This window comes from Poecilia mexicana, unplaced genomic scaffold, assembly GCF_051168715.1.
Source record: "Poecilia mexicana isolate PSO_F unplaced genomic scaffold, ASM5116871v1 scaffold_5, whole genome shotgun sequence".
Classification (NCBI taxonomy): Eukaryota; Metazoa; Chordata; class Actinopteri; order Cyprinodontiformes; family Poeciliidae; genus Poecilia; species Poecilia mexicana.
Window position 1 is genome coordinate 22,599,852 of NW_028263374.1, and position 25,742 is coordinate 22,625,593.

Sequence of the window (25,742 nt, forward strand, 5' to 3'; positions counted from 1 at the left end):
AGGACTGTAGAATGTTATCGCTTGTTTCATAATTGGTGACTGTATGAGGTTTTTATGATGTAAAGCCCTTTGAAGTGCCTTGTTGCTGAAATGTGCTATACAAATAACCAGAAAGGGAATTAGACTAGAGGATACTTATACATATCTGCCAACTCTGAATAGGAATAGGAGTATCTAGTTTATTTACTTTGGATCAATATTATTAGCCTTTTCTTGTTTTTCTCTTTATTTTGGTTTGTAATTTTGTTTGTATTTCCTTTTAAATCCTCTAAAGCACTTTGTATTGCCTTGTTGCTGAAAATGTGCTATATAAATAAAATTACCTTTATCTTTACCTTTACAAATAAACTTGATTTGATTTGACTGGAAAAGGAGGTAGTGGTACTTACTGGTCAGTGGTCATAATATGATTGAAGATTAATGTAGTATTTTATTTTTAATATACAGATGTCAATAAATAAAATGTATGCAGTATGTATGCTCTTAAAATTGAATTTTGACAATATATTGAACAAGTTTCCTTCAAATTTGTCAAATGTATTGATTTATGAGCATGCTCAAATTCAGTCTAGGTTGTAGCAAATGATCCAGGATAACAGCTTTTTGTCTTATCTGTCTTACAGATTCCTTTCCTGGCTTTGGATTACTGATGGAGCTGTCATAATGGACAAAATAATTACACAGGACCTTTAAAGGATGAGCTCTTCAAACCAGTGGATTGCTCTGAAGGTCAAAGCCATCCAAGATCAGATGTAATCACCAACAGTAAAATCAGCTGGCCTTTTCACAGTTCAAGATTTCTGCTTCTGCCAGTAAAAAACAGTTAGAACTATTCAAGGGACTGAACTTTAAAAAATAATTCCTTTTCCGAATAAATTTAATCTGGGAATTTTTCCAGGACTCTAAACTACCAGTGTGGTATTGAATCCCCTCGCGGTGCCAACTGGATGTGGAATGGCTACAAGCGCTGTTGGAGGAAGGAGAGTGAAGAATGGATGGAAAGCATCAATGTTATTCTTCAGCAACATGCTTTTCAATGCCACTACAACCTTGTTCTCCCATAATTTTGCAACTGATTAGTGAGCTAGTCTTGTCAAATCTGTTGTTTCCGTCACCGTCAAATCTTTTAAAGGTATTCTTTAATCCATTTGTTTCACTGCTACAGATCCCACTTTAAAGAAATACAAGAATCTCAGTAAGAGGGCAGTGGAGGTACTCTGAAGAATCAAATTGACTGGCCATGTGACGATACAAACATGCTCTCACCGGGCGGTACAAACCCAATATGCTCCACGACCTGCCTGGTATTCTGCAGATAACTTCAGATTGATTTGTCATCCCATGGATTAACTTTCAAGTCCTTTCAACGAGACCCTTTGATTTTGCCCTGGTGGACTTGTTTTTGTATATAACTACGAGTGAAAAATATTTTTTGTGTCTGCATCTTTGATTTTACATGTAGACACTGGCCAGTTCCTTTTTTTTTTTTTTTTTCTTTTTCCCATCAACATGGTTCCCCTTTGGACAGCAGGACCGTGGACACTACTGGCAGCACTGGGTCTTTTGAGCTGCTGTTGTTTTAAGTGGTCTGAGGCCTCAAGGACTAGTGGCACAAACTCAGGAAGGAGTGAACAACAAGAAGAACCCTCGTCGCTTGAAAGAGTAAAGAGAGGATGGGTGTGGAACCAGTTTTTCGTGGTGGAGGAGTACACAGGCACAGAGCCACTATATGTTGGAAAGGTAAGACATTTATTTCACTTGACATAAATGTCTCAGGGAAATTAATACGCCAGGCTTAGGGTTAGTTATGCTGAATAAGTGTGCCTCAGGACCTAGTTAACATTCATTTAAAAATAGGAATATTTCTGCATGTTCATGTTGTCTGGGTGAGTAAACTATTAGCAATGGTTTTCTCAGTCACAAAATATAATGAGCACTCAGTTTAGATTTGTTTATACAATTCAAAATTCAATGTATTATTATTTAATTCAATTCAAAGTACACCTCTTAAGAAGTTCAGCATTTTTATAAGTCAAAAAACAGATATTTTTGAATAAATCAGGCTGGATACAGATGATTTTTTTGGTGTTTGTTTTTGTTTGTTTTTCCCAAGTAAGAGCAGCTGATTAATTCTTGACCTTTTTGACAAATCCCAATAACGTCCCCTGGTGAACGGGACTGTGTAATTCATGATTAAATTGATTAAATCTCTTTCAGGAATTGTAATTTTTCATGGTATTAAATCCAACATTAATTGCATTACTTTTTACATATCAAGATTCCATATTTGTGCATGTCTGGTGCATCCATAAATATGATGCACAAACCAGTGATGCAGTGATGGATGACAAAGCTGTGTCTTTGTAATCAAAGGTTGCTGTTTTTGCTTCACAAAATGATGGGATGCTGGAAAAGACTACTGTTGTGTGAATGCTGTGCAAAAAAACAGCTGACCTATCATCAAAACTATTCGGTGATATTGGTCAATTATCACTTAATAATAACCATTCATTCATTAATTCATCATTCATTCATATTCTTGCCTAAAATGCCACCTTAATGCAAAACATCTCACAGCAAGCACAATACATCCCAATCAGTGTTCACAATCCACATTTCTAGAGAAGTTACATGAATGACCAGGGGTTCATAAAACACTTTAAAGCTGAATTGATGTAATAGCACTTTTCAACAGTCTGATGGTTGACTACCTTAAATAACATAAAATAAATGATAAATATCTTAGGTTGCTGTCCACCCATGCCCAATCCAGACAACAATATAATGGAATACGTATATATATGTTGTTTTTTAGTTTCAACTTTATTCTGTTTACCTCTCTGGTAATAAATCAATCTTTTTAGAAGAAACAGTTACAATTGTAGGATAAAAGCACAACTTCTAATATAAAAGTCTGTGATATTACAGTTTCAAACCAGCTCATTGACAAAAAACTAAACATTTTTCTGCACAGAACTGAACTGCTGTTTTACAAATAAGCAGAGTTAAATGTCTTGTTTAAAAGTAAAAATTTGGATTTTCAAAGCATGTCTCTCTCTAGTATGTGGTATATTGACCAAGACAGTGCTGCCATGCTATCAACACTGAGTTGCCTGATTTTGCTGCTTACATCAAGGCAAAGTAAAAACAAACACAGATTCAGCATTTGTAACAGCACACACATGCATATTCCTTGTAATTAGTTGAACTTGAATATTTCTGTTCACCAACAATGTACTGTTGGATGCTAGGGGAACATAATATATTAGGTTTTAAAATCAACAGCATTTCAGAGTTAATGTCTGAGAAAGATGCTGATTGTTAAATCTAAGATGTACTTGAATTCAACAGTACTAACAACATTTAAGTAAACTTGAGAAAGCCAACTCTTGTGGATATAAAATCACAAATGTGGACTGTTCATTCTGAATAATTCATTCACCTTCCAGCTGTGAACCTGAAAAGCTAAACTTACACTCTCAGGGTTATGCACTCTGGATGATGCAGTTAAGTCTGATGAGCATGCAATCTAGGTACAAGGAAATAAATTCACCAACTAGAAAGCTGTTGCAAATATATTTTCCCACCAGTCTCTTGTAAAAGTTTGAAAACTATTAGATCAAAACTGAGGCAACTGTTATCGCTATGCTTTAGCAAAAAATGTTTTTACTGCCTATGGTGTCAATTCGATTCTCCAAATTCTTGCTTATCTAACATCTAAAGCGTGTCATTGCTCTATGGCGTAAGAGCCCACTTAATAGGAATAGTTATTTGGCAACAACTTCCCTTTCAAGTGTTTTGATAAATCACAATGTTTTAGGCTCGCCAATGGTGAAGAGGACATGCTGCCCCCTAAAAAATTGCCCATTCATCACAAAGCTCACCTTCAAGAAGTTTAAATTCAACTAGGAGAGAAAAAAAAAAAAATAATAATTTGCCAGACCTACTTGTTGTGAAATTAAGGTATTGTTCAAATTGTATTCACATTTTTTCAATAAAAGTCCTCTGATCTCTTTGCTGTTAAAAAGTTTAGCTCTTGTTTAACTCATCATACTTCACATGAAAAGCTTTTCAAAGATGACCTGCTTGAGTAGTCTGTTATGAAACCACATCTTAGTCTGTTTTTTTTACATTCTTCAAAGAAAATGTACAGAGTTCCAAGGTTTCAAACTACTCTACAGCTATTTGAAGTCAGGCTTTCCCAAAGTAAATGGTAACAAGACATAACAGGGCTCTAGACTTGTGGCACTAGCGCACCTATATCTTATTTCTTAGGTGCACCAGCAAAAAACGTAGTTGTTCCCAAATTTTCAACCACACCACACATTGCAGTTCAACAGATTTATTATTATTTTTTTTATCATTGTTCATAAAGACAACATTGACTTGTAAGTGATTAATTAACACTTACATAACACTTGCATGGCGCACTTTAGATGATAGATAAGCAAGAATTTGGAAAATGGAATTGACACCATTGGCAGTAAAAACATTTTTTGCTAAAGCATAGTGATAACAGTTGCCTCAGTTTTGATCTAACAGTTTTCAAACTTTTACAAGAGACTGGTGGGAAAATGCAACAGCTTTCTAGTTGGTGAAACATAAAGTTCATTTGAAATGGAATTTTACAAGACAGGTAAAATTCTGAAAAAAATAAAGTTTTAACTCCTTCAGCAAGCTGAAACCTAAAAACAAATTAACATACAATTATTAAATTGATAAATTAAAGAAAGAATGATTAAATAGACTTTAATCATTTCCTGTGTTTTTACTCGAATGTGTTGCATTAGTTGCATTTCCGACCAAATTGGTTACACTCTAGTGGCCTGTTTATAAAATAATAAAAAAAAAAAAAGAAAAAAAACTTGAACCACTTTTGAACTAAACTGTAGCATGTTGAACAAAATAAACCACTTTTTCAAATGACTTGAATAATATTAAGTGTATAACTATTGGATTCTTCTATATAAAATGCAGTAAGTACCTTTTTCTTTTAAAGAGACAAGAAGCTGAATTCCTCTTTAATTTTAATAAGTAAAACAAGCTTTACATTTTAAAACATATTTTTATAATCCATCACATTTCAGTCATTTGACAGTAGCAATGTTTTTTTTTTTTTTTTTTTTATATAACTTCTGCATGTGTTCTATTCCTCTAAGGTTGTATTTCATATTTTTTTTAATTCTCATAGTTTCATAAGACCATTCATAATTGTGCTGAGAGCTCACTAACATAATTTTTGGGTCATCCTTTCCTGAAGGTACTTCTTAACAAATTAGTCTTAGACAGTTATGACAATTCCAGGAATATGCTTTTTCCTGAGCAAAATGTCCAATATATAAATGTGATCACTAAATGGTACATTTGGAATGGAAGTAAAATCATTGATTAAATTACTTTCAATCAGTTTAGTTTGATGTCCACTGTACATTTGGGAATATTTTGCCTCCTTTTTTGCCTTCTCCCCATTCACATCCAATTTATCTGCTGCTTCTCAAATGAATCTCATGAGCTGATGAGACTGGACAGTGTGTGCGATTCAATTGCTTTATACAGGACGTGATGTGAAAAGAAGAAACATTAGGGCAGACAGAATGAGACTCAGCGATGAGTCACACACACATCAATCATGTGATCCCCTTGTTCCTAATGATTTAGACATGGCAGTTGACCAGCTAATATTACATCTGCATATATTGATCTCTCCATTCTTACAAATGAATGGGGATGTCCGCTGCAGCATGCAGGGCACGGTGTTACAAAATAATTATCCTTTGGTCATTACTTGTCTGCTGTTGTGATCTCTGACGCGTTCCTGCTGGCTAGACCAACAACGTGGCCAACAGGCAGCACTGGCAGAACAGAAGTGAGTGATACATAAGCAGAAGAATGTAGGAAGAGGAAAGACTGCGGATGCGAGACGGAAGGGCTTGAGCCTCATACACTTGTGATTCACTACAGACTTGTGTGCCAAGGAAGGCAATGATGCAAAACTGCTTAGGGCCTCTTACGGGACTGTCACAGCAGGAGAATAGAGCTGATTTTATTAGTAAGATTATTATTGCACTTCATGTAACTGGAGCAGTGGCCACTGCCTTCATTGTTAATGGTCTGTATGAGTGTTAAGGTGATTGTGTGTAAATCACGCTCATTCATAAACAGACATACACACTCTTTCACTGGCTCTCAGATTTTTTAAACACTATTCTAAATATCTAACAATGTTAAGCAGTGTGTTTTTAAGCAGGATAACAGCATTAAGTGTTAATTTTTGCATTTCCCTTTGACCACACAATGTTTCCCCATGAAATTGTGCAGCCAAAACCTATTTTAGCCATTAGTTGATGCACTGAAAAAGATAATAGATTTTACATGGTGATATTACACTGGGAGGAAAATAAAGACACCCACAATGACGTGTACTTTTCAAGATCTAATGTAATAAAGACTGAACCACAAAGCCTTAAAGATGCAAAAATAACTTATTGAACTACACCAAAAAACTTGTTTGTTTCAGTTTGTGAATTTTTGTCATGTCATGTAACATTTGATTATTTCAGTTGTTTTATTTTGTATCCGTTTTTAGGCCTTTTTGGAATGTCTGTACACCATTTAGACAAATATAATAAACATAATTCAGAGAACCACTTGTGTTCAGGGTAGGAATGCCCAAATCAAAATTTTCTGACCCCTTTACCAAGCCAAGTCACTTTGTGTGGGCATTTGCATATACTTGGCACGAGTCTGAATCTTAAATGAAGTTAATAATATTGAACAATGCTAATGGTAAGATGCATCTTTCAAAGCTGAAAGATGCATCTTACCATTAGCATCTTACCATTAGCATTGTTCTCTTTGTTTCCCTTATTGACATAGCTAAATGTTTCAGATAAACAAGCAAATTTTATGAGGTTGAGATTACCCAAGTAAATACAAAATAAAATGTTTTTTAATTGATCATTTTATTTAGTAATGGAAACAAGTAAAATCAACTTCATCTTATATGAAGAAGTGCCTCTCTTGTTTGATAGTAGCTACAAATTTAGCATCACCTTACCAATACCATGTTGACTTTAGAAGAAATGCTATTTTCCTGGGATGCTGTTATTTCTACCCATGGTGTAGCAAGATGTACAACTTCCTCTTTTGTTGTCATTTCACAGGTTTTGTTGTTATAACACTTCAGTTTTTACACAATTTTTGACAAGTCTCTTTATCATTGTTTAGTGATAAAATGATGACACCGTTTAGCTAAAGCCATGGAACCCTGCAAAACTTTAGATTATGTTCTTTGTTCTTCTTAGTTCCCCTAGATGAGTCATTTGTGTGCTCTTGGAGTAATTTTGGAAAGACTGGATGCCCCTAAGAAGACTCAGCCCTGTTATATGTTTTCTCCTTTCATGTGTAATGGCACTCACTGATGCTTTGTAGAAGTCCCAAAGCTTTAGAAATGACTTTGGAATTTGCTGTTTCTTAGATCCTGGCATGGCGTGTTGATTTTTCAGATCTTTGCTCCTACATATTTCAATTCAACAATTTCTTTTTAATATAGGAGGGATGTAACAAGGCATTGATCTATACTGATATACTGATCAAATAATTAATAATCCAATTTCATTGATGCAAAATGTAAATATCAATGCATATTGTGAAGTTTAGCCTACGTCTTTATTTATGTAATTTTGACATGTTTTTTTTTGAGTGCTCAATGCCTGTAAGAGCTTAAAAAGAAAATGGTCAAATAATGTTTTAGTTGTTTCTTGTGAGTTGATATAAATTCAAGTGATTGTGTTAGAGAGGTATGTGTTGTTGCATTTTGTTGATTGCAGATTTGTGAATTGCATTGAAGTGAAAACATTAAGTATCATACTTTGTGATATTGGCAAACATTGTATCATCATCCAAACAAATCAATGTTGTGATAAAGTAGGTGTTTTACACCTCTGCATAGGTCCAACCAAAGCCAGATCTGGATGTTACTAGGGAAATGGTCTCAGTAGTTTGCAATGGTCCTTAAAATCATTTCTCTAGGGTTCTGACAACATGTCACCTAAAACAGACAAAGCTTTGTCTCTAGTTTGTGAATCTCTCTGACTGTTCAGGTATAGACACAATGTGCAAAGATCCAATGTTTTGCTCCTCCTGAACTGCTTTTACACTGATTGCTTTTAGCCACCAGCATGTTTGCTCTCTGTTTTAATATAATCTGTTGATAATGAGTTCATAGCATATTTTAATGCGGTTCCAACTCCTGGTTTGAAATTTCCAGTTATAGGTTTGAAATTGGTAAACTTTGGCATTTGCTAAAAAAATAAATTTGACATTGTCAGTTAATCAAGTGTGGACAAAATTAATGGAAAAAGTTGTTTCTCTGCTTCATAAATCTATCTCTTATCAGTGAACGTCACACAATTTGAAAACAGCTGCATTATTCACACCTCCCTTCCCTCACAGAGGGCTGTCTGGGGAAACTGAACATAGTACAAAGAGCAGGTCACGTGACACAGAAAGACCAGAGGATGCAGCAGCCTTTCTCCGTTTGATGTGAAAATGTGGGTAAAAAAAAGTCTAGATTGTAAGAAGAAAATCCAAATTCATTTGGTCAACAAAATAATCTGCATAGTGAAAACTCAGCTTTGCCTGCTATGCACACACACATATGTTGTGATTGCCAAAGTTTAGCCTTGCAAAATGCAAAATCAGCATGCCTTGCTCTGAATAAAGGACAAGAGTTGAACAAATGTCTTGTAACCTGTACTCCTGTACAGGTTACAGGAGTTGGGTCACATCAAAGACCCAAATGACAATTGTTTAAAAAATTGCCATACTGTAATTTACACTGTAATTTAATTAAAAAAATAAATAAGTGGTTGTTAAAATAAGATTTTCATGTATGTAACAGATTAAACAAACCGGTTATATACATTTGTTTGCAGATAGAAGAGCTGGAGACCATAGATAATCTTAAATAGTTGACCCACTCCACGTCTCCTCTGGCTTTTTCTTCTATTTTGATAAAAGTTGTGAAAGACTAAACCAGTCTTTGCTTGTATCTCTGCAAGATGGGCAGAATATGGTAGACCTCTATTTTCTTTTATGTTCCTACAACAAAAAGGAGCATAGTTCAAGCTTTTTGTGCACAGTTTCAAAAGACCTTTATATCCTTCCAACACTCTGATGTTGATGCATGTATCTGGCATGGATTTCCTTATTTTGTCTAAGCAGGAGCAGAGTAAGGCAGCCTCTGCAATCAATGCTCAAGTTTCCTTTGTGTTCCATATTGAATATCTGAGCCAGCTGAAACAGATGGAATCATGTCTTATACTGACTGAAAATTCTACTTATTTCTGAATAATATAAGCCTGACTTATGGAGTATCACTTTTACGGCTCTGATTTTGGCTACAGTCCTATTTCCGTTGGTGTATAAAATGAAAGAGTGGTTTAAATTTCTCACAGCCACATGTAATAAAGATAAAGAGTATGTGAAAAGAGAAAAAAATTAAACTCTTCAGTGTTCCACATTGGTATTGTACAATGTTTTATAATAATAATCATATACAATTTCAATCAGAAGTACCTTTCATAGCATTCAAGGTCATTTCACAAAGAATGTAAAAACAACAAACATGCAAAAGTCACCTAAATAGAATCTGGTGCAATCGTGTTGACTTGGCAACTGATTATGTTGTAAAAAGAGAGAATTGAGTCCATTTTCATGATGTAAGATCTTCTGTTGTTTTTACATCATGTTATATTTAAAAAAAAAAACAAGTCTCTCTTCTGTCAAACTATATTTCTACAAATTCCACCATATAAAACACAATTATGTTTGTGTTTGGACTCCTTTGTTAGACTTAAAAATATAGTGATAAGATAAATAATTTAAATCAGTCTCTCCTTACTGTCCTCTGAATTATTAGCATACATCTTTGATTAGTTGATGAAGCACAGAGAGGAGTAATAATGAATTTCAACAATCTATTTTCACCTGTTTAGCAGGAGAGGTGCTGTCGGAGGTTAGCCCAGTGGAATTAGACATGGTAGCCGCATCGGTCAAGTCAGTTGGGGGACCTGGGGGTTTCCGCGGCTTGCTAGGCGCTTGCTCAGATTTGAAATGGAGTTTTTTGCTGCAGATACGTCTTCTTCCCACGCAGACATACAGTGGACACTAATGTTTTTGTCACTGAGTCGCACAAATTTCAGTTCTTCCAAGCATTAAGCGCTGCATACTCCTCCTGCATTCTCCCACACTCCATGTTATCTGTTGTTGATCTGCACTCCTGTCTGTTACCACTGACGTTGCACCCCCATATTGTGTGATTGTCATAAGATGCTCACAAGGTAACAGCAATTTAATTACTTTTTTTGCAATAATAACCCCTTTCTTCACTCATTACTTTAAAACATGTAATTGGATTAAAGTAAGGCATTACTACTTTGTGCTACTGCACATCACTGAATATACATCTAACGTCTGTTCAGGTGAGAGGCCTTCATATTAGACATTTGAATATAATATGTCTCAAATTTCTCATGTGGGCCTATTTGAATAATAATCGCCCACTTTCTTTTACTTTGGATTCACATGTCAAGTATCTGTTTTTCCTGTTTCTGTTATTGCCAAACTATGTGTCACATCCTGAAATAGAAATGCATAATCTTGATTATGTTTTATCACATTTACATTACTGCAATAGAGTATCCACATGTTTTCTTCATGAGACTTCTAACAAAATCCTCATTGTTTTCACAATTGACTCCAATCTTGATGTAACTCAGCTTTTGCTTTATTTCAGATGGCACTTCAAGATTTCTTTCTTTTCTTTTTTTTTTTTTCTGATTTGGGGAGCTCTTCACTGACATGTGCTAGTTTATTTCTGAGGATTTCTGCGCCTTTTTGTCGCTGACAGGTCCCTGAGGTCATGTGATCAGGGTTTGCTGATGGTGCGCCATTCCAGGTTGAAAACAGAAGATAAATCCTTTCTAGTGAGCCCAGACTCTGAAACTCTCATTTTCTGTGCATGAGATCAGTGGACTTTGAGGGTTATTTTAAAAGTAAGGAAAAACATATTTTTTAAACCAATTTCTTAATTTTTCTATTCATATATATACATTGTTGTCTTTTAGGATTCAGTTAATTTATTGTAAAACACTTCTTTATCTTGAATGGTACTATGGAAATAAAGCTTCGCTTACTTATGTACCCACTTGACATTTATTTTTAAATCAGATTGTGAACTGAATCAACTTTGAGCTTGAGTCCATCAGAGTAACACAGAGACACAAGGAACACACAAACACACTCATCCCTAATGAAAATTTAGAGAGAGACCAATAAGCCTAAATGCACCTGAGAAACAACAGAGGATTATTTTATTAATTTAAAAGGAAGAACATTACGTGTTTGTTTCACTCATTTCAAACACAGTGTTACTTTGTCATGTCGCTGGTTTCCATCTCTAGACCTACATTTTCTATCCTATGATTTTCAGTTTCCCTGGGCTTCCAGCAATTCATTTACATTTTTTCAACTGTCTTCATTTTCTTTCCTTCCCACCGCTGTGGCAGTCATTTATTCACTACTCTCATCTCGAGCTTTGTCTCTGTCTCATGTTGTATGTACTTTTCCTCTTCATAGCTGTCTCCTACTAAGCCCATCTCTGATACAGTCACCTTGTTAACACTTTAAAGCTGTTAAGATCAGAGAGCTTGACAAGCTGGGGTGAAATGTGGCAGGCCTGCTACTGATTACACAGACTTAAATATAAGACAGCCAATTTGCTCCCAATTTGAAACCCTCAATAAGCTAAAGATTCAGTGCATTCCCTTTGCAAACGTAAAACCCTGCTCCACAAATGCATCGCTAGTCTACTTTACTCGATTTGGCAGTAGAATTTTATTGTGATCTAATGTTTTTGTCCTAACAAATAAACATCAACTTCTGCAAAAAAAAAAAAAAAAAAAAAAAATGCTGAGACTGGAAATGTGCTTTTTTATGACCCAAAAGTTACATTATTTTTTTAGAGAGCAAAAACTGACAGCAACAAGGGCTTCCAGGACAACATTTGTTGGGAAAAAACTGACAACTTGCGCTACTCTTTAAATCGCAGGTTCACTAGTGCATGTTAAGTGTTGACCAGTATGTTTAGATAGTAGTGCAACTTTCTTTTTTTCATAATAAGGTCTGGAGTAATAAAGAGTGAACCCCAGCTGCGAGGCAGCCCTCTCATTCTGCTCAGCTTTTTTGACACACTGATTTTCATGCTATTACCCCAGTGGATTCCCCACTGGGAAATTACATGTATTATCTACCAAAAAACAACAACAACAATAATAATAATAATAATAATAATAATAATAATAATAATAATAATAATAATAATAATAAAAACTGCAAAACATTTCAGTGACAAGTCAAAAAAAAAACTTTAAATGAGTCTGTATAGATTCCTGATATCTGCAGCCCTTAATCTCTTTTTAACAGTTTGTCAGTTATAACGGTTGTAAAGGCACCTCATCCAACACTATGCCAGAAATCAGTTTAGCACTTCCTACCACTTAGAAGCTTATATGTCCCCAAATAACTATACAGCTGCAGATGACAGCTGGACTCCAGGATGCTTGTTGTTTATGTTGTAAATTGTGAGCTAAGGCCCACTGCAGTGATTCTGTGTGATGGACAATGCTCTTAGGGTGCGTTCACACTGCAGCCTGAAGTGACCCAATTCCGATTTTTGGGCAATTCCGATTTTTTTGCCGGGGTCGTTCACACTGCCAGTAAATGCGACCTGTATGCGTTCTGCAGTGTGAACGGGCAAACGACCTGAAAGTGTCCCGCATGTGCAGTAGAGCGTCAGCGTTCTCAGTGCTCTGCCAACCGCCATGAAAAGAAGTGCTCAGTGTTTGCGGAAGTAAACATGGAGGCTAACGGTGGAGCTTAGCTTACATATTTGAAGTTGTTGTCCGGCCGGAGCAACATATTAACAACTTAATCCTCATATTGTCCATCATGGTTGTGGTTTTTCTTTCCGCTTGCGCGAATCAGGACACAAAATAGTGAGATTTGTTGACAATAAGTGACGTTCAGTTCGGATGAAGGCGACCTGGACGTTAGGTCGCATTTGAATCGGATACGTATCGGATACGGGTCACATTCGAAAAATAATCCGACCTGTACTGTTCACACTGCCATAAAAAGATCGGATACAGGTCGCATTACGTCAAAAAAATTGGAATTGGGTCACTTCAGGCTGCAGTGTGAACGCACCCGACACACAACCCTTCAGTTTTGCAAACTGATCTTTTTGCTAGGTGGCTGTGATGGTTGATACCTGTAATTTTCTGGAGTGTTTCAGATGACAGCAGGGGATGTAATGTTAAACATTTTAGAGAGACAAAATGACACAATCATTACAGGTGCCTATTGGTTTCAAATTACTGTGTTCACTAAATCCTAAAAGTTATTGCAAGTTTGACACCAACGACAATGGGTCTTATTAAGAGCTCACCATCTGCTCATTTATTTGTGGCAACGCCAGTATCTCCAAGCATATGCTTTAAATTCACTGAGGAAAGATGAATTAGGTGGATTACATTGGTATTGTAACAAGACAGAGTAGCCTTCCCACCTTGGGAGTATTCTCTTCACTATGGTTGATGCAATTTTGTAGAATCACACAGATCTATTCTGTGCAGGACACTCGAGCGCTGACTTAATTTAGACCTGTAGCCCGTTTTTTCAGATAAAGTCTCTAGCCTGCTGAAGACAGACAGGCTAGAGATGAAGAAAGAGTGTCTCTCGTTAGTCACAGTGTTTGAGTGGAAATGTGGGATCCTAATAAGATGGAAGAAACGGTTAGATCACGTTAAGGTGGGAGGTCTGTGTTGCTGAAGTGAGTGAAGCAGAATACAACAGCATCCTAAACCGACTCTGTTGGAAAACAAAGCTTAAGTGCTTCGTTCAAGGATTCAAGCAGTATAATCACACTTCTGTGTGTGTTCTATTCATTCTGTACTACATAAATGTGGGTTAAAGCATTTTGTAGAATCAATGAAAAGAGTTTACTAGGCACCTTGTTTTACCTTCAATTGTTAAATATATTATATGTCAAAATTGCTTAAGAAGGAAATGGTCAGGCTAATCTGAAGCTAAAACACAAAAGATGTCATTTGATTTATTGATGATCAGGGAGGGAAAAGCATTTTAACTATGTGAAATATCGGAAGGGAACATATTTTTACACTTGTGCTTTGATAGGCACAAGGAAAGCTTGATATTTCTTTTTTTCCCCTCTTTATGTCATATTTGCACCCCAGGTTATGTTTTTGCAGTGCAAGGGACTTGCACTCTCATTCTGACCTTTGGTACTCAAAGTCCACTTTAGCTAAGTTAACTTAGTTTTTTTTTTTAGTCTACCAGCTTGTATCACACCAAGGAGGATACACTGACAGAAAGATGGGTATAGAAAGCCTGAGGGTGGAAATTAATCCAGGAGAAAGGAAAACCCACAATGTTTTTACTTGTGTGGGGGGGGTTGTGAATGAGCAGGCACAGTAGGTTGTGTGTGTGTGTGACTTGGAGCAGATGTAGGTAGAATGATGTTTCCATAGTCCTAGTATTTGTGCAAGTGGATCAACATTTAATGAAAACATATCCCAAATGCACACACATTTCTACACAATCTAATTTAGAAAAACAAAGGCTGAGTAAGAGTGAGTGTCCGGAAGAAAAAAAAAAAAAAAAACTCTGCGATGAAGGAGTAAGCTCACTTTTATTGGATATCTCTGAGTCTGGACCAATGAAACTTTTTTTATTATCCTAACTGAAATATTGATACCTCAAAGTACCCAGCAGTATATTTTTCCCCGACTGTTCTTGTATTTCTCTTCCAGATGATTCACAATGGTGAGAGAGGGCAAAAACAGACAGACAAAAGAATGTGGGAGAAAATGGATGAGGGAGGCAATATCAGGGTACAGGCATGCGTTATTTTGCAGTTTTACGACAAATACTAAATGAAAATCCCTGGAAGGGTATTAGAAGTCTGTATTTAATTAAGCCTTTATAAAATATTAACCAGGAGGACAGGGCAATTTCCCTTCTCCCATGGTTTCCTCAGTGGATTGAACTATAGTTACATTGCAAGGACAGCTTTGAATTATGATTACAGATAGAAGGTGAATGAGAGTGAGAGAAAAGCATGTCCAGAGTGCCCACTAAAGAGCCAAAGGGGATGTTGGGATGAGGGACTGATGCTCCTCTTACCACTACGCCAGGAATGTCTTCAAATCACAAGGAGGAACAACGCTTTGATTTATTGGAGGTCGCTTAGGTTCACTTTTCAGCCCTGGCGCCTCTCTGTCTCTTCCTTTTACAATCTTTGAACAGACTTTGATTCCCTAATTTGAGAGTCACATCCTGTGAAGGGTGCATTGTACAAGCGAGGTGTAAATTTGAATTAAAATAGAGTCTTCATCAGGTGCAATGATGACAGTTTGTAAAAAGAAAGGGAAGCAGACCTAAATATACAGTTCCATTTAGAGAAAAAGATAAGGGAATTGATGAAATACCTCCTGCATTCTAATTTCCTTTGGCCTCATTTGATGACTAAATGTAATTTGTTTGACAAACAATCTAACAGTCTGTCTGGTGTTTGCAAACAGACAGGCCACAAACTAACCAAAAAAGCTACTTGCAAAAAATATTTTAGCAGTTGTAAATGCACTTTGCAGCAACTAATCCTCAAAAGGAAAAATACACTTAATCTCCATTCTTGCTGATTTATCTGTACAAAAAAAGATGTTAATATATGGAAGAGTTTAACACATTTTAAAAACAGAACAAGCTGGAAAAATAAAGTTGACCAAACCTTTGCAGTAGCTGTACCACATTTTAAGTTTACCATTTTATGTATTAACTGCTCATACCACACAGATAATTAAATTAGAGCTTTGTATTCTTATTCAGTTTTTTTTTTTTTTTTTTTTATCTTTTATCTCACTTGTTTTATATGCATGGTTTGTTGGTGCACAGTTGTTCTTGATGCTCTTTCTCCTGCCTCGGTTCACTCCTTATGAAACTTATGCAGATTTTTGAACGGATCACCCTGACCATCTTCTCAAGGCTGTAGCTGAACTATTTGTTAATGCAAAGTTTCCTATCATGCTTTTCCCTAGACTTATTGTTTATATGATTTACTCATATTATTCAAATTTTCTGAAATACTGAATTTTGAATTTTCATTATGTCGAAGTCATACTCATTAAAAATGAATGCTTGGAATATTTAACTGTATGTTTAATGAATCTATTGTATGAGTTTAGTTTTATGAAATGATTGAAAATGTTTTTTTTTTACTCTTTCATGATATATTTTTTTAGCTGTACTAAGATATAATTTTGCTTATATGCCATGTTTTAGCACTACTTTTCACCACAAGAGCATAAGAGAGATTTATAGAGCACACACCATCTTATATTCAAACAGCATTTGACTGTTACATAGATGTCTTAAATCAAACAGTTGATAGGTTATGTAAGATACCTTCAGATTAAAATGTGCTCTTCAGCGAGCCTGCATGACTTGAATATGCTGCAGTTCAACCAAATAAATTCACCTAGCTCTTTATCACAGAGGTCTTCATCAATCCATGTACCCCCTACATTTTTACTGTCACTGCCTTAGTGATCTAATATGTGGGGGCTTGTCAGTTTGCTATTTCATGTTTCCATTTTCCTCATCAGTGATAAATCAATTCATAAGTACCATGTAGACATTTTGTACCAGCATTGACAACCAATAAATCAAAGTAATGTTGTCATCAACTTAGAGGTTACAATAAGGAATTGGAGTTATTTGATTGCTATAAATAGTGTATCAACTGGAGGTTAGTCAAAGTAATTTTTTGTTGTTGTTGTTCAGGGGTCACATTCTGGCCACAGGTTCCAAAAGGAATCGGAATTACAATAGATTACAATATGATGTAACAAATATTCAGGAAATAAGATTATAGTCAAGTTGTAAATGGACGGTACTTAACTACAGAGAAAAACAAACTCATATGAAGTAGTAAATGACAGGTTATATATATGCTTAGACAGAAGATGGTGTGAAATAACAATACATGTACGTGAAATAAAATACAGAAAAAGGCTAATTAACTCATGGGTAAATGAATTACGATCAGATCATTGGTTAGCAGGAAACAAAATCCATATATATATATATCAAACAGAACCACTATGACACCCTGAGTCTGCTCTGTCTGATGTGGTGTTTTTGTTTTTATGCTGTCCTATTTCTGGTTATTTCTTTAAATAAGTAAATAACTAAACTACTTTGAAATTGTGGTGTTGCACTGAAACAAACTCTGTAGGGTTTCTCCTGTTTTGAGCCTTAATTTGCATTGAATTACATCTGTATCCAATTTCAGATCCATACAGACTCAGATGAAGGTGAGGGCAATATCAAGTACACCATCTCAGGAGAGGGGGCAGGCTCTATCTTCATCATCGACGAGCTTACAGGGGACATACATGCTACAGAGAGACTGGACCGAGAGGAGAAGGCTTTTTACACGCTTCGAGCTCAGGCCCGAGACCGTCTCACCAATGCCCCTCTGGAACCGGAGTCCGAGTTTGTCATCAAGGTCCAGGACATCAATGACAGCGAGCCCCAATTCTTGGAAGGCCCCTACATCGGCAGTGTGGCAGAACTGTCACCTACAGGTAAGCTACACGTCTTGCTGCACAGTTAGGGAAGTGTCCTCTGAATAAGATATTTGAGGCTTTGAACACAGAATGGCTTCAAGCTGTCTATGGTGTGTAGAGATTTTGGTTATATAACCTCTATTTAAACTCTGCATTAGAGGTGTGTATACTGTAATGCTACTTCCTTTGATCAAAGAAACCCTGAAAGGTCTCTAGAGGCCACAGTTCCTCCTACAGTATAATTGAACATCAAAGGAGATGACATGTTAGAAAGTAGAATTGAATTTAAGTAAACTGTGCAAAGTGACATACAGCTTTAATCTGTTGGCAAGAATGAAACTGAAACTTAGTGTGACAGAGCTGGTAAGTAAAAGAAGCAAAGACGAAAAACCTGATGAGATTCGGGGTTTGTTCTGACAAAAGAAATGTTTTTAGGAAAATGATGTTGAGCAAGAGGGTTCGGGGGGAGGTACATAAAGTACAAGAGAGGTGCTTGGAGAAAAGCAGATGATTGTGACAGTAAACCCTACTGGTAAAGCTTTTAACAGTGACACAATACTGCTAATCCTGACAAACATGTTCTTATTGTTAGCAACCTTATTAGCAGAACCCCATGGCTGCCTCAAATTCTCAGTGGAATGGAAAAGAAAGGTGAAAGTAGGGTGTATGAGGCTTCATTAGCATGGCATTAATGTCAAAAACAGCTGATGTTTAATAAACAAAATTCTGTTTGGCTGCCAAGCGATATCACAAAACCATGTGTGATCAGCATGTTGTGTGTGACTTTGCGTGTGTGCGTGTGTGTGTCTGTGTTTATTCACATGCAGTAGAGGTTCAGTAAACAGGGGGCACATTTTTGTTTGAATGACTACAGGAGTGCTGCAAAATGGAATGAGTTTTACCCTATTCAAGCCTGATTGGAATTAATTCCTGCTTCCTCAGCATGATCCAAACCATGGGCATTTTCTGCCGACAGTGTGCTCCAAAACTGAATGGGGTGGAAGAGTGAGTATGTGTTATCATGACTGAGAGAGAGAGGCAATAAGATAGGCCGAAAAAAAGGTGAAGTAAAAATAAACTGAAGAAAGAAAAACAGAGTTCTGAAAACTGTGCAGCCCTCTTTAAGCAGACAAAGGAGGCCTGTTGCGAAAGAGAAACATGGACTAACAGAGGCTTTACTTAGTTAATAGCAGTTAATGCACTTTTAATTGCCATGACCCTTCCACCTTTGTTTGACCCTGTCTCGCTTCAGTCAAATTACGCACTAAGTAGGTGTGCAGTTCATGTTTTAAACATGATTGTGCTGTATTCGCCTAATGAGATAACATTAAGTGCTTAGTCAAGCATTCTTCTGCCCTGCCAGTCTTTGCTTCAGTTCTGCATTACTGAACATCAGTAAAGCTAGTGATATTTTTTATTTTTTTGACGTGTCTACAATAAAGTCACAAGGACAAAGACAATAAAAAAAGTGAAGAAGAAAAAGAATAAATTCCTGGCTAGACAATGTTTACTAGTACTTGTCTTAGTACTTGTGGAGAGGCAAATCATCATGGTGGACCAAATGCTTAAAAAGGGGGACCAGACAGTGTGCTTCCACTGTTGAGGGATGACACTTCCCAGCTCTGGGGAAGTCTGTGGTGTTGAAACGGAGGCTCTGACTGACTACCAAATGTTGTATTTAGGAGGACCAGTATAGTATTTTGCCAATAGTGATACTTTTCCTCACAAAATACAATTCAAAACCCATGAGCAGTGTTGCTGTGCCTGCAGTAAGCATTGGTAGTGTTGATGGACATGAGTGGATTCCTTCTGATCTCTATACTGATATTCAGTCTGTAATGTTATTCTGTTTTCCAAAAACAAAGTGGGTAAATATTTCTTGTGAAAACAGTGAAGAAAAAAATATTTTCATGTTGACTGAACAGTAAACTGTGAATGTGGTTTTGCCTCCATAAAGGAAAATATGCATTCTTAAGGTGTAATGGTTTTATTGTGATTTATTAATAAGCTTGTTTACATTTAGCAAATGTCTTAGCATCATCCACAGTTTCTCTAAAATTTATTCCAGTTGTCACTGTTTTTGTAGTTTGTTTTGTGTGTTTGCAGATGATTTTTGACTTCGTGAAATGAGGAGGGTGTAAAAGCTTAGTAACACGTTGTGTATTCACGATTTTGTTCTTTTCTTGCATGAACCCACGATATGCTTGAAACCCCGTTGGAATCAGCAGTTTTTTATAATGTAATTTTGAACACGGCTCCTGTGATGTGAAGCAGGGTTGCATTTTATGCTGTGATTTGAAGCAGGTTGTGAGCATTAGCCACACCAGGGATTTGCACACTATGCTGTTTTACAGCCAACTGTATAGGCAAATTGTCTTGAAACACACAAGGCTGTAATAGTAGGAAAGTAATCAGCAGTCAGCTGCCTGGGGCATATTCATCTTTACTTATCACTCCTGTCATGTCTTCCTATGCCATTCTTAGTCATGGCGTCAAAGACCTCGATTCTGTCTGTCCCTTTTCACACAGGCTTTCTGTCTCTTTGACTATCTGCCTGTTCAGCATTTTTACATAAATAACAATTGTGCGCATTATGTTTTCTCTCTGCATTAGTGGGATAGAGTAAGTAATGTGCAGCAATGTTATCCACATGAGATGAGATTCCCTGATTAAAACTTAAATCTGCAATAAAGACTTTGGCCAGGTTCCTTTCACCCTTAACCTCTCATTATTAGCCCAGCAAAGACACTTTAGGAGGTTAGGATTCTGGTTGTTTTGATGAGTTGGGGTTGTGTCAAGGGGAATGCCTTCACTGACCTAAAAGAAAAAAAAATAATATTCTTGAAAAACAAAAAGATAGTGGTTGCTAAGAAGAAAAAAAAATAAATAAATAAATAAATAAATAAATAAATAAATATATATATATATATATGTTTGGCTTATTTTTATTTAATTTATTAACATCTTTTTAAATGTTTAATGACAGTCGCAATCACTGTCATGTGTAAATTAAGGTGTTTTGGTGGTTTACAGTAAGATTTGTTATTTACAAGAAATAACATTTCTCAGTTTGATGTGTTTTTATTTCTCAACAAGCAACTAAGATCCAGTTTGATTTACTCTGAAGTATTAAGTTTTGTACATTTTTGCTATTCATCAATTCATCAACCAGAAAAAAGGGTGCTGATTACTGCTGGAGGATAAATGAGTGTTTGCAATTAATTAGTGGAATCCAACAAAGTATGAGGTTAAAAGCAGTGTCCAATGCTTCAGTGGATTATTGTAAGTACTACCTGAATGAAGGCCCAATGGGAGGAGTATCAGAGATCTTTTAAATAATCTACTTTTGTGTCAAATATGTGATCTAAATTTACTCCTAATGGCGCTTTTGACTCAACATTTTACCACTTTGTTACATTTACATTCGTGTATACATAAAGATCACAGATGAATAATATTACAATATCAAAATATATCCATTGCTGAATATGTTGAATGATACTACTTACTTACAACTTAATGGTTTTATTTCTCTGTCTGTTCAATTCTTATTTAATTTCAAATAATGGATCCATCATTAATGCAAATCATCCACAATGTTAAAAGTTAATGTTGCCTCATTTTCATTTATGAGATAATGGTAAGAGTACAGGTCTGTCCATTTAAACACACATTCTTCTATTATGAATAAGATCCAATCTATCTTTGGCAAAAAGCCCTGAGCCATCCCTTTGGACCCAACTGCATTATGAAGGCTACTTAATGCCACACACTAGGACAAGATGCAAAATTAAAAAGTTCCATAACTTTTAGTATTAGAAGGATTTCTATTTACTGTGAACAATATGCAGTTGATATACATATACATTCTTACCCTTATGCAGAAAGATTCAAAACTGCTCCACTTAACAACATCATGATGCCTTAAAACATATGTGCAAAATATATTTTATGGAAAATTGCTACGAGTTACTTCAGTGAAGCTACATTGAAACATCTGCTAAATGTGAATTTGAATCCAAAAATCTAAATTCTATTTTCACCAAAAGACAAGCATCACCAAAGGTTTTGTGTATCTTTTCTACACATTCTGTACATGTGCTTTTCTACACATGTGCTTTTACGAAATATTTATTTTTGTGAGGGTTTGGGAAATGACGGTCTGATGGGACAACCCCCACTTCCTCACTGTCTGACCGTGACATTTGCCGTGCTCCTCCTGAGCATCATGCTAAGACTATGGAGGGGTCACAGGGGCTCATGAGTATCAAAGTGTACACCATGTATTCATAAAGAAAAGGGTATTAAAAATTCACAGCCAATATCATATCACAGTAAAGGAAGCGATTCATATTTTAAAAGAATATGAAAACAAACCTAATTGAAACTAAAGACTGATGAAGACAAGATTGACACTGGTCAGAAGACTACAAAGAACATGGAAGTAACACAGGAATTCTTAGTTTGTACTGGTTGAGTTCTGCAGGTCATAGTTTCCTGTACTCTCTTTTTGTCTGCACTAAAGAATAGGGTTGAACAATATAATCTATTTCTTCCAAAGAAAACATGTAAGCCTGGCTTAAAGTTGGGTTTAGCACAAGAACAACGCAACATATTATGAAAGGAACAATGTGGCAGCATCATTCTCTTGGGTTACTTTCTTAAGATAGACAAACTAGACGCAATTCTATTTGGAAAGGTGGAAAAAAAAAAAAAAAAAAAAAACAGGAACGGTCCCATGTTTCAGTTTTGACCCAAAACCTGGAGACTTCTGCTTAAAAACGAAGAAAAACAGAAATAAAGAGTGTTTTTTTATTTTTTATCTTTTTATCACCACTGTGAGTTTAATTGATTGAGAGACTCCTGAACAACATTTTATTTGTCAATTTTTTTTTGTTTTAAATGAATGACATATTTTAAACATATAGCAAGAAGATTTTGTGCATTTCTTTATCTTTGATATGATGCATAGATGCAAATGCAGAGTAGTTCACACTTAATGAGATGTTGAACTAAGGTTTGTACTTTTCAAGGCATTCTCATTAATATTAAATTTGATCTACCTTTTCTCTCCTTTTGTTTGCCATCTTTAGTAAGTCTTAAATATTAATGCAGCTTTGAGCTAGGCTTTAAAATAAGACGATAAAAAAAAATAAATAAATAAACTGTGGGTAAAGTAAACTGTATGTCGTAGGTCTGATAATTACAAAAGTTGCATTAGGCTGTGAAATAATTGAGTTTTTAGTTTTGGCACATATAGTGCAGATACATTATTGGCAGTGGCACCCTAAAGCAAAAGCTTATATGCTCCTCACGGCCTGCTAATATTGAAGTAATAAAGACAGGCCTTTTCCAATTTAAAATCACTATTACACTGTGTTACAACTTGCATACTAAGACATCCATCAATCTGTTTTTTTCTTCTTTTTTATGTGAGCTGACTGATAAAGTACTACAGCACATTTTCTCGGGTATGAAACCATTTAGTCTCTGAGACGTCTTTTTTTTCCCCCTTCTCCATTGGAGTTGGATAAGAATGTATCTAAGTGAACAGCTCATGGTGTAAAAAAAATCCACAGGATAATCCTGTGGTTGGTGCGGGTTCCATCATAAATGACTTCAGACCCGTTGAGTGGCAGAAATATACATAACATCTGTGCCTTGGCCTTAAACTTGTGGTCACACTGACTGACAAGTCAAATTGTCCAAAGACCGGCAAGATACATTAACAGGTCTCCAGTTTTTGTGATAATTGCTATGAATTACTGAAAATCACAATTGTTCCAAATGTTACTCAATATTTTATATTCTTAAGCTCATTTATCAAACTATGTCAAAGAGTTTCTGTAACTGTGCACAACATGTCTAATCATTCAAATCATAATTCCATATTTATTGGGGATGTTCAAAGGAACAATACTAGGATTCATACATGCACACAAAATGTATTTGCTCAACATATATTTTGTATTTTTATATATGAATACTTCATGATTAATCAAGAAATGTATGCAAGGCTATATGCTTGAGATCCCTCATAATTTATAGACCACATTTACAACTGACAAAAATTTCTTTTAAATATGACTCCACACTCAAAAATTGTCTTTGTAAGCATTAAGTGTTTAAGACTCTTGCAAACTCAGATTACAAAATACAAGACAGACCAAGTAAGTCTTTGCTTTATTTTGTATGCTCTTGATCTCCTGACCTTTATCCTGCACTGCAGTATAATTAGCATAAGGGATGCCCCAAACCCTCTTCATGTAATGCAGAGATTCCAAAGAGGAGTTTATGTAATAATCACTGTTCTTGCTTCTCTGACTTTGATTGGTTCCACAGAACGAATGTTACAATAATAAACCCTTGTCATACTAACAATAGAGGAGGTATTTCCAAACACTGGTACCACAAGAGAAAGGACTGCGGCAATGCAGGAAAGTTACAATCAATAAATCCTCCCAGCTACCTTTATGTATATGACTAGCAACATGCACAAATATGCACTCAACCACACTGCCTGATATAATTGATTTTGGCTGATCTCAGCAGGCAAGGTCATGCTTTTACATCTTTGGGGAAGAGGATAAGCAACAAAGTGGTAATATGGGATTCAGTATGTAAAATTGTCCAACCTTAAAGAAAAGACAGCAGCATGATAAATATGCAATTATGAAACACAAGATTGAAACATGTTTTATAGAACTGTGATATAGCACAGAAGCACTGGCACTCTTTTCCAAACAGTATACTGGACTTTTCAAAAATAAATTTAGTAATAAACAACATAAAACACACATGCAGAGTGAGTTAAGAAGTTATAAAAGGAAAAAGTTATATGCTGGCTTTTGTGCCTTTGATTTTGTGTTTACAGGTAATACTTTTTTATTATTTAGTCCCCCACAGAAACACCCATATTAACAAAATGCAAAAAAAAAAAATAAAATAAAAATAAAGCTGATGTGCCACACTGGCTCAGAACACTGTCTTGTAAGACAAACCATGATCTGATCTATTAAAAGACACAAGTTCAGAAGCAAACAAAGATTAGATTTTACAATATCATTCAGCAGAGATGAAAAATATCCCTAAATCCTTGTTGAGAACTGAAAGAGGATCAATGTAAGCAGGCCACTGGCTGTTATGACATCACAGATTTTTCTTCTCCTTAAACCTCATTCACTCTCACCCATCTTTCTCTGCCTTACTCCCTCTGCCATCCCTCTCCTGGGGCATTTATGTGGATGAGAGAGAAATGAATCAGATTTGAAGTAGTAAAGGAATAACTTTTCATGTGAAAACATCTCAGCTTTTATGGCTTTACTAAATGATCCATAATGTGGGCAGGGAGCACTCAGTCCTGCAGATTAAGGTGGGTCGAGGCAAGAGAGCGGCTCAGTGTTGCAGTAGTTAGACCCCTCCATTGAAGCCTGTACCAGTATCGCACCAGCTGAGATAGGCACAAATCTCTTTTACGAGACTGCCTCTTAAATAGCTGTCAGTCTAGTGTCTCACACGTGGCTCACTCCTCCTGCTCCCTTTGCAGTAATTGAACCATCTCTCCCAGAGTGCTGAAATGGTGTGGGAAGCCATTCCGACAGCCTGTGTTGATACCATTAAACCAAACTCATGCATAAATCTGACTATATAGCCATTGTCACTAATCCCCCAATGAATCCTCCACACCCCAGAAGCAACCATCCTCCTTGTGTATTGTCACCTCATATGATTAGCTTTTTTTACTTGAATATTATTTACATTACTCATAAAATATAGTATTAATATATATCTGGGGAAAAAAATAAAAATAAAAACAACAACAAAAAAAAAAAAACAAATCCATCCCACACTCACACACACATTTACTGCTTCCCTGCTGTAAATTCTTACAAAGAAATGTCATAACTATGTTGAAATAAGTTTGAATTCCAGTAACAAGATTGATTAGAAAGGTTTCAAAACTGTAAAAAGCAATAATTATGCAAACTGTTAGCTCATTTACTGTGTTTAAATTTATGTTAATCCCACCCA

At 35.9% G+C, this 25,742-nt stretch overlaps 1 protein-coding gene across 1 annotated transcript in view; it reads left to right on the forward strand.

Annotated features, from left to right (window-relative positions):
* The first annotated feature begins 1,003 nt into the window (after positions 1-1,003).
* The window catches only part of cdh22 (cadherin 22), a 78,826-nt gene continuing 54,087 nt past the window's right edge, over positions 1,004-25,742 (forward strand). The window contains exons 1-2 of the mRNA XM_014995016.2: positions 1,004-1,740; positions 17,435-17,729. Coding sequence (XP_014850502.2) covers positions 1,510-1,740; positions 17,435-17,729 — 526 coding nt within the window. The 5' untranslated portion in view covers positions 1,004-1,509. The remainder of the gene's footprint in view (positions 1,741-17,434; positions 17,730-25,742) is intronic.